This window comes from Abramis brama, assembly GCF_963993115.1.
Source record: "Abramis brama genome assembly, chromosome: 10".
Lineage (NCBI taxonomy): Eukaryota > Metazoa > Chordata > Actinopteri > Cypriniformes > Leuciscidae > Abramis > Abramis brama.
In genome coordinates this window covers 14106763-14116282 of record NC_139972.1, presented here as the reverse complement: position 1 = coordinate 14116282, position 9520 = coordinate 14106763, and the positions used below count along the sequence as shown (strand labels likewise).

The 9520-nt window shown below is 38.3% G+C and overlaps 1 protein-coding gene across 1 annotated transcript; it reads left to right on the top strand.

Moving 5' to 3' along the window:
- The first annotated feature begins 706 nt into the window (after positions 1–706).
- On the top strand, positions 707–3524 carry LOC311091153 (bifunctional polynucleotide phosphatase/kinase-like). Its single transcript, XM_084126946.1, has 7 exons — positions 707–934; positions 1618–1714; positions 1817–1878; positions 2033–2142; positions 2227–2314; positions 2829–2896; positions 3049–3524. Exons 2-7 carry the CDS (start codon positions 1636–1638, stop codon positions 3167–3169), a joined length of 528 nt encoding a protein of 175 aa, XP_083983072.1. The 5' UTR covers positions 707–934; positions 1618–1635; the 3' UTR covers positions 3170–3524.
- The last annotated feature ends 5996 nt before the right edge of the window (positions 3525–9520 follow it).

Here is a 9520-nt window from a genome sequence, read left to right as displayed (position 1 = left end):
AGCCAAAGAAGCCCACTGAAGATAAGCAGGGCTGAGCCTGGTCAATACCTGGATGGGAGACCTCCTGTGAAAACTAGGTTGCTGTGTTAGTGTTAGTGAGGCCAGCAGGGGGCGCTTACCCTGTGGTCTGTGTGGGTCCTAATGCCCCGGTATAGTGATGGGGACACTATACTGTCAAAAAGCACCGTCCTTCGGATGAGAGGTTAAACCGAGGTCCTGACTCTCTGATCATTAAAAATCCCAGATTGTCCTTCGAAAAAGAGTAGGGGTTTAACCCTGGCATCCTGGCCAAATTTGCCTAGTGGCCTCTGTCCATCATCATGGCATCCCCATATATACTCATTGGCTTCATAACTCTGTCTCCTCTCCACCAATAAGCTGGTGTGTGGTGGGCGTTCTGGCGTAATATGGCTGCCATCGGTGGTTGGTTGAGGAGATTCCTCCATTCTATGTAAAGCGTTTTGAGCACCCAGAAAAGCACTATATAAATGTAACAAATTATTTTAGTGTTTATGAAAGAAATCTCATGCTCACCAAGGCTGCATTTATTTGATCAAAAATACAGTCAAAACAGTAATATTGTGAATGATTATTACCATTTAAAAGAACCATTTTCAAAGCTGAATTTTCAGCATCATTACTCCAGTCTTCAGTGTCACATGATCCTTATGTAAATGTAAATCACGTGTAATAGCTTTTCTCTGGTTTGGCCACAAGAGGGCATGATAGTGTTTTTCTTGCTCCATTTTAGTATATCAAAAAAGGGAAACTTTACAATGTTGTGGGCTTTTGACATAATATAGCTTTACAGGTTTTTATCCCTTATCTCTTGTGCCCTCAGTTTGCCCTCAACATTGGTCTTCAGTTTCACACCCCAGAGGAATACTTCTTGGGCTGGAAACCCACTCAGTTCAGCTTGCCAGAGTTTGACCCTGTAAACGATTGGTCTTTTTGAATGTTTTTATTTCACTTACACGTTTTCCACAGTCTATTGTGTTATTTATGTATTGTGTTATTTACATGTATGGTTACTAATGTTTTGTACCTTAGTTGGGTACTTCACACTGCAATTCAAAAGTTTTGGGTCAGTAAGATTTTTTTTTTAAGAAACAAATACTTTAATTCAGTAAAGATGGATTCAATTGATCAAAATTGGCACTAAATACATTTATAATGTCACAAAAAATATATATTTCAAATAAATGCATTCATCAAAGAATACTAAAAAAAAATGTCTTATGGTTTCTACAAAAATATTAAGCAGTTTTCATTATTAATAATAAGAAATATTTCTTGAGCAGCAAATCAGCATATTAGAATGATTTCTGAAGGATCATGTGACACTGACGGGTAATGATGCTGAAAATTCAGCTTTGCATAACAGGAATAAATTACATTTTAAAATATAGTCAAATGGAAAACTAAATTACTTTAAAATTGTAATAATATTTCACATATTACTGTTTTAGTGTTATTTTTGATCAAATAAATGCAGCCTTGGTGAGCATAAGAGACTTCTTTCAAAAATATTTAAAAAATCTTACTGGCCCAAACTTTTTGGACATTACTGTACTAAACATCTGTAATAATGTTTTGTCTTTTTGTATCATTGTCCAGAGGAAATTAGACTCCAAAATGCGTCTTTACGATCCTCCTGATACATCCCTCACATCTACCAAACAGGAAGTCATCGTAGCAGTGGGATTCCCTGGATGTGAGCCTTTTTTCAGTGTTTGTTTTATCCTCTTACTCCTTCCAGGTGACCAATTTATATGATATAACCCTTGTTTTTTGGGGGATTTTTTTTTTTTTGCAGCGGGCAAATCCACATTCTTCCAGACACACATCATTCCAAAGGGCTATGCATATGTGAACAGGGTGAGTTGTTACATTGCTAACACAACAGAGAACCTAGAACCCAGAGACAAGAAGTAGATCTCAAGAGCAGGATCAAGCAAATTTGGTTCAGAAGATTTAGAGGATCTTGTTTTAACTGCCTTTGAATGCTGTGACATCTGCACATGAACTCTAGGACATGCTTGGCTCCTGGCAGCAGTGTGTGTCAGCCTGTGAACGCGCTCTAAAGGAAGGCCAGAGCGTAGCGGTGGATAACACTAACCCTGACCCCGAGTCGAGAAAAAGGTGCCTACCTCTGTTTCCGAAGCAGATGCTTATTTATCTTTGTCTTTTCAACTGAAATGGCACCATCGATGATTTTCTCCACAGATATGTAGATGTCAGTCAAAGCGCTGGAGTCCCCTGCAGGTGTTTCAACTTCTCAACCAGTCTGGAACAAGCAAAGCATAACAACAGGGTATCTGTCTTTACTGTAGTTTTTTACTTTAAAGTAACCATGAAATCAAAATTAACAACACTTATTTATTATTGCAATATTTACTGGTATTATAAATTATTTATCATTATTATTATTTTTTCTTTAATGTGAAAATTCACTTCTCTTCTCTTATGATGTGATAACTGGCGTGAGGGCGGGACAACCTGTTACTCACATGAGATCAACCAATAGCAAACCACAACCATCTAATCAATTCCCCATGGACAAAATCAAGTCCCGCCCTAGATTTATTTATTTTTCTTCTCATTGGAGAAGCCCTTTCACTCAGATATACGCCACCATAGGGAAGAAAAGAGTTACTGCATTTTATAATAAAAGAATCTCAACTTCTGTTTCATGGTGACTTTAAATATAAAATTCTGTAAAAAAAATTATACCATTTTACTAACTGTAAACATGCAAAAAGTCCAGAAATGCAAAGTCAGTCACTGATAGATGTTATCTTGTTTTTTTTTTGGTTTTTTTGCTGTAGTTTCGTGAGATGATTCCTTCTGCCACAAAGCATGTTCATGTCAATGACATGGTGTTTCACAGCTACAAGTGAGTGAACCGCAGCAAGCTGAGCTTATTCCACTGTACCAGATCATATTGCCAGGAAATCACACCTTTGAACGAGCTTCTTTATCTTTTATCTTTATTTACTAATTTATTTCTAAGCAGATTGGTTTCTGACTTTTTCTTCTTCTCTGTAGGGAAAAATTTGTGGCACCCAGTTTGTCTGAGGGCTTCTCTGAAATCCTGCAGATACATTTTGTGCCTAGTTTCAGTGACAAAAGATCAGAGTTCCTCTTCAGGCAGTTCTCTGAGGGCTGAGTCTGACGTTTGAGCGAAAAATGAAGAAAAAACAATACAAAAAGGCTGAACAACCCAACTTAGCAGAAGAAAAATTCATTGAAAATTTGGAACATGATTGATAATACAATGCTAATTTAAATATTGTGTTGAATTGTCATCTTCTCTCATTTTTACACTTGTCTTTCACTGACTTTAATCTGTTACTTTTTAAATGTTGTTTGGTAAATTTACCCATAGCTGCTGAAATCTACCTGCTGTTATAAAGACACTACTAATAAAAGTGTCTTGTAAAAAAAATAAATATATATATATATATTGAGGAAACAATTGCTTGTTTCAGTTTGATCAAAAACAATTAACTTGCTTCAATATTTTCCAGTGTTTGTGTGATTACATTTTTTTGTGTTTTTCTTGTCTGTAAAACAAGACTTTATTTATAGCTGAGATTGTTTTCTAAATCTCAAAAAGCTTATATTCTAAATGTTGTGTTTGTGCGCTATAAATCTCTGGAGTCCCAGCTTAAGGCTGGCCCACACAAAAAGACTTTTAAAATATTATCAGATTTTCAAAATGTAAGTATGGAAGAGGATTAGGGCCAAGCAATAATAAAAAAATAAAAACATTGAGATTAAAGTCACTATAATGCGAGATTATATAGAAAATATAGAAAATACAATATATATATATATATATATATATATATATATATATATATATATATATATATTACAGTGACGCATTGCTGCCACATACATATTATTTTTTCCCCTCAATTATGTCGTAATAACGAGATTTTATGTCGTTAAAACGACATATTTTCTTGGCCTTATAGGGACATGTGTAGTCATGTTCAAAATATGCCTTTATCCACATAAAATTGATAGCCTATCACGCCTTTATCACATTTCTACGTTCAAAAAGCTTAAGCAAAGCAGCCCCCAATCAAGCAAAATTAAAGGTATAGCGGAGGATTTTTTACTTCCGGGTGGATAGCCTATTCTATTGGTCCTCCTAATTGTCAATCATTCAGGTGAATCAATCAAACTTTTCAAAAAGTGGAGAGGGCGGGTCTTATCTAAAATTCGGAAAGATCCTCCGCTATACCTTTAATCAATTAGGCCCTTTTTTTTAATATTGTTTATATAGGCCTATAATATTTTTTATATAATATATTATATATAAGATTTATTTTTGTTAATAGGCTATCTTCATTACCTAGAGATATAATTAAACAAAAAGTAGTCAAAACACATCTAACAGAACATGCAACATTGTGTTCTTATTTTGTTTAATTAACGAAATGTCAATCTTCGTCTTTATAACAGAAGATACAAAAATCTTCAAGATACAGCCTACAATCTTCACATGTATAACGGATTGTCACCTTATAAACAGTCCTTTGTGTGGTGGAATAAGCAATGCTATATAGAAATATATGGTTATATCTTAATTTAAACTTTATTTTATTATTTTATTAGTTCATTAACTAATTATGCTAACTCAATAATTTAATGTAAAGAGCTGGATATGAATTACTAATTAAATATTGTAAAATATTAAATGTAGGCTATTGATTAGAGTTGCCATATGATTTTTCTAGACTAGTAGACTAGCAATTAGGTCTAATCACACATTTATATTCAATCCTGAGTGCATGTATAGGCTATAGCCTATATTCCGCGCTCAAGCGCATGCAAAAAACTTGCCGCAATGCACCGGAAAAAGTAGGCTTCATAGCAATAACCGAGGAATTGGAAGCTTGTTTGTAGAACTTCAAGCGTGTCGTGTGCATGTGATATTGTAACGTGCGCGAGCCGCGAGGAAGGGGGGATCTGTGGCGTGTGCACGACCTGTGATTGACAGTCAGATCTCACACCCCCCTGCGCTGATTGGACCCGATGATCCGGGAGCGGTGGATTTTTGCAAAACAAATAACACGCTCCAGGTGGAGTTAGAAGCTCAAGTTTTTTTCTAAAACCACCTTATTTATGTTGTTCTGTCGGATTATAGTGTCGATTTCACTGAATATGATAAAAAAAAATGTTGCCGACGGCAGCTTTAAGAGTTTTAAATCAAAATTGAAACCTTTTCTGAAGACCACTCAAATATGTACCCACTGACATTGATGTGGTGCTGACAAAATGTGTTTTGTGTATGTGTGGTTAGGGGGTGGGGGGTGGGTTGAGGGAAATTTGTATGTTTTTTTGTTTTTTAATGGACTGCAGATGTAAATTAGCCTATGGCTAACTCTGGTACAATGCATCAAATGGTAACATTTATGTTGGAAATTGTACATGGTCCTTAATAAAGAAAAAAAAAAAAAAAAAAAACTCGTCAGGAGGGCAAAGGGATACATACTTTTTAAAACTAGCTACGGGGCAGTTGGGATTGCCAGGCTAAGCGAAGATGCACCCCCTGTAATTTTCTTTACATGAATCTTTGGCATCCTTGTGGTTCTTGGTCTCAGCGTTGTGAGCAAGAGAAATCTATGCCATTCTCATCGCGTTTTAAATTAAAAGAGTCACTTTTCAAGTCTCGATTGCCCTCTCTGCCTTGTCTTGCCAGATACAGCTGGACGTCGAACCACACTTTTTGGACCAGTCTGCTCGCTGTGTTGGGAGACGGCAACTTACATCTTTCCCATTTTTGCTGAGGTTTTTGATGACCGACTTAAATACCCCGTTACTGGATTTAAATGTGGCGCTATTCATTATATCAAACCTTGTCGTGTAGTGGCGACATATCCCAGACCTAATCGCAATGTAACTTGAAAATGAGTACGTTTTTCCGTTAGCGTCCCTAACCGATGCATAAAAGGATCGCAGCATCTGATTCAGGTTTTCTTCCCCGTAACTATCAAAGTCAGCTGACATATTCTTTTGGACTAACCAGTCTTTAAACACTGCCAGAGCCCATGCCGTACTCCGTTTAGTGTTTACTTTGTGCCTGTGTTCTTCAATTTTGTCGATTTCTCTGTCATCCAGCTCTTTGTGTCTTTTACCCTCTCTTGCATCTTTTGCGTTGTCTTTTGGTTCTCTTTTCCGTTTCTTTACCGGGGACAAAACAGCCATTAACCACGATCCAAAAGTTTTGTTCTCTCCATAAATATTGAAATTAATATTAAAATCTTCCATGTTCTGGCTTTTTTGCCACAGCTGATCCGCACTTCTTTCAGCGGATTGATAGCTGTCAATCAGAGTGAACAGAACTGTGTCCATGGCAAGGCTCTGTTTTTCATGGCAATGGAGTGTTATACTTGGCAGCGGCAGCTTGGCAGCTTGGTTGAATTCCAATGTAGAATGCGGTCTGTTATTTCTTGATAACAGACCGCATTCTACATTGGAATTCAACCAAGCCATGTAATAATAATAAATAATCCTAAGGTTAACAATAGGGCCTTCACCTTTTCAGGGCTTTGGCCCTAATTAAGGACGACATTATTATTTCAGCTTTTGACTGTTCTACAATCTGCCATCACATCTTATGCTACAAAATTCCAGTGGAGTGCACCAGAACTGACCCCGGAAATGACACTCTTAAAGGAGAACTCCGGTCAATTTTAACATTGAGCTAATTTTTTTGTAAATTTGGAGTGCTGTCAGTACAGAGAACAACGACAAAAATCGGTGTTGCCTACACCATGTTATCCTCTTTTTAAAATGTGCACCCTGTTGACTTCAATGGGGTAAGTTTTAAACCTGCTTTTAGCCTCTTAACATCCTTGATGTGTCATTACAAGTGCACAGCTAATGTGAGTGATTCCTTCAGAGTGAACACGGGTGAATCTGACTGCAGTAGATGTGAAAGATATGAATAAAAATGATGTTATTTCAGCCAGCGCACATACCTGTATTTACATCCTGTTTTCGGTCGAAGTCCACAGTAGGGGATTGTCGAGTTGCCTCAGATGACTGAGATGACTCAGATGCATGGAACATAGACGTAGACTTGTAGATACACTGAACTTGAATGAAGACTCACAGATGCATGGAACATAGATGCAGACTCGGTAGACACTAGATCACCATAGACACTGGAATCATCTCGAGAGAGGAAACGTGGAATCTCTCGCCGATGACCTTTGGAACCAGTGTTTAACCACACAAACTCTTGATACTCCGTCGATACGGGGATCCACCCCTGTTTGTGCTGACGGTAAACTCTCAACGACACTGGAATCACCCCGAGTGAGGAAACACTCACCGATGATCTTTGGAACCAGTGACAGATAACCAATCTAGACCCAGAACATAACATCAAGATACGTTCAACATACCCAGCAGTGAGTGCATGTGAGGGAGCTGAATATAAAGGCTGGTGATGAGGTAATGATGAGAAGATGGGGTTCAGCTGCGGTGATGAGGGAAGTGAGTGCAGGTGTGGATCCAGGGGGATGCTGGGAAATGTAGTACGTGACAGGGCCAGGGAAAACCAGGGAAACCGTGACAGTTATCCAGCATGTTTGAACTTCCACAGGAACCAATGAAGTTTGTTTGAATCGAAGATTAATACATTAAGTTGAAAAGTCTGCGTGTGTTGGTGGATGATATACCTTCATTGAATAATCCAGGTTGTATAATGTTATAGTCCAATTTTGTAACGGGAGAAAATGTGAAATGGGTAAAAAAGTGAGCGAAAAGAGAGAAAATCATATCTGAAAACTTGATCTTGGAGCTGTTTACAGTGTTGCAGTCTAGCAGCCGGGAGCCACCATATTGGATCACGCACAGGGTCTGTTTTCAAAAGGAGGGGCTTCATATAAACAGAAACTAAACTGAGTCTTACTGACAGTCTGGGAAGAGAGGTGCTGCAAAAATGTCTGGTAACACTTTATTTTGATAGTCCGTTTGTTGAGACTTTACTAGTTATTAGTAGCCATTCAGTAGCTTGTCAACAGTGTGTGGCATGAAGCGGTAAGGGCTCTCAATAAGTACTCTAGCTTACGGTGATAATTGTCGACTACGCCACCCTGAATCAATCAGGGAATATCTAAATAACCCAGTAATGGACACTAGGTCACAGGTTCGTGTGTGCCAGGGAGGTCAGAGACACAAGTACAAAATAATTAAATAAACAGTTTATTAATGTACAAAAAGTTAAAATGTTCTGCTTTAAAAAGGCGCCCAGCGCTACATTTAATGACACGTAACAAGAGAAATAACAGAGAGCAGTATGAAATGGCAGCACCAACACAGTCCTCTACCCACAAGGGTAGGAGGAGTCTCAAGAAAGGAAGGTTCAAACAAAACAATAAATGTACCAACCAACCAGGCTGAGTCGACCGGCAGAAGGACCACTTAATAGCTTTTCCAAAAGCGCAATCCTACTCACACACACACACAACCGTGCACTTGGATCACACATGCAGGCACTTCAAAAGTGTCACCCACTGCAACACCACCACTACAACACTGCAAGAGAAGGTCCTTCCGCCTGGCCACCTCAGTTCCTGGAAGGAATAAAATAAGCAAAATAAATAAACCACTAAACAATTGAGTTTAGTAAAACCCCAAAATAATAAACAAAGAAAATATCACAGCCAAATTAAATACACATACAATAATCAAGATTAACAACGACACACACACTTAGATAACAAAATAAATAAACAAAATACACAAGGCTGAACTAAAGAAACGAATGACAAAAGAATAGAGCTGGTGCAACACACATACACTGATTTTCATACACTAACAGTCAGTCAGATTAACGTTATAACTTTGTCACTCTAGAAAGAAATTGTAACTCTTGCTGTCACTCTAAAAGGAAGGAAGTAGACAATACAAATCCTGTTGACGTGTTTGCTGGCCCACGGCGCGATCACAGCGCAAACACTGTGGTTCTTAAAATGGACTCAGGTTTATACGAAGTGCAATTACTGTGGTAACGAGAGGGAGATCGTGCTGAAGATCAGAGAAATGGTCAGAAGAACGAGCAAAAAGAACGGTCCGAAGGACGAGAGAGGAGACCCACGCCTCACGAAAGCCTTAAAGGAAGCGAGATGTTACTAATGCTCGTTTTACTACAATTTTCCAGCCATCTTACATAACACTTACCACAAGAGGATATTCCTCACATATAATTCCCACAGGCTACTGTTTAGAGCATTCATCAAAGCCGCCGATTAGCTGGGGTACAGGAAGCAACACGTTAATAATAACAGCGACCCACTATACCGCACCCAATCGCTTAATACAGAGACAGCACGTACCTGAAGGGTGAGCAGACACTCACTCTGAACTGATAAGTGCACCGTCGGAAAAGTGCTATGGAAAACTACAATTTAAAAAGATGACACATCAGTAGCGTTCTAAACAGGATTTAAACCAGCCGCTACCAACACATACCTGAGATTCCAGTGAATGACGC

What these genes read in the sequence shown, in the direction of transcription:
- LOC311091153 (XM_084126946.1), top strand. Translation starts at nt 1,636, where the DNA reads ATGCGTCTTTACGATCCTCCTGATACATCCCTCACATCTACCAAACAG. An exon ending in AGCAGTGGGATTCCCTGGAT is followed by an intron (nt 1,715 to 1,816) that starts GTGAGCCTTTTT and finishes TTTTTTTTGCAG; the next exon opens with CGGGCAAATCCACATTCTTC. An exon ending in GACCCCGAGTCGAGAAAAAG is followed by an intron (nt 2,143 to 2,226) that starts GTGCCTACCTCT and finishes TTTTCTCCACAG; the next exon opens with ATATGTAGATGTCAGTCAAA.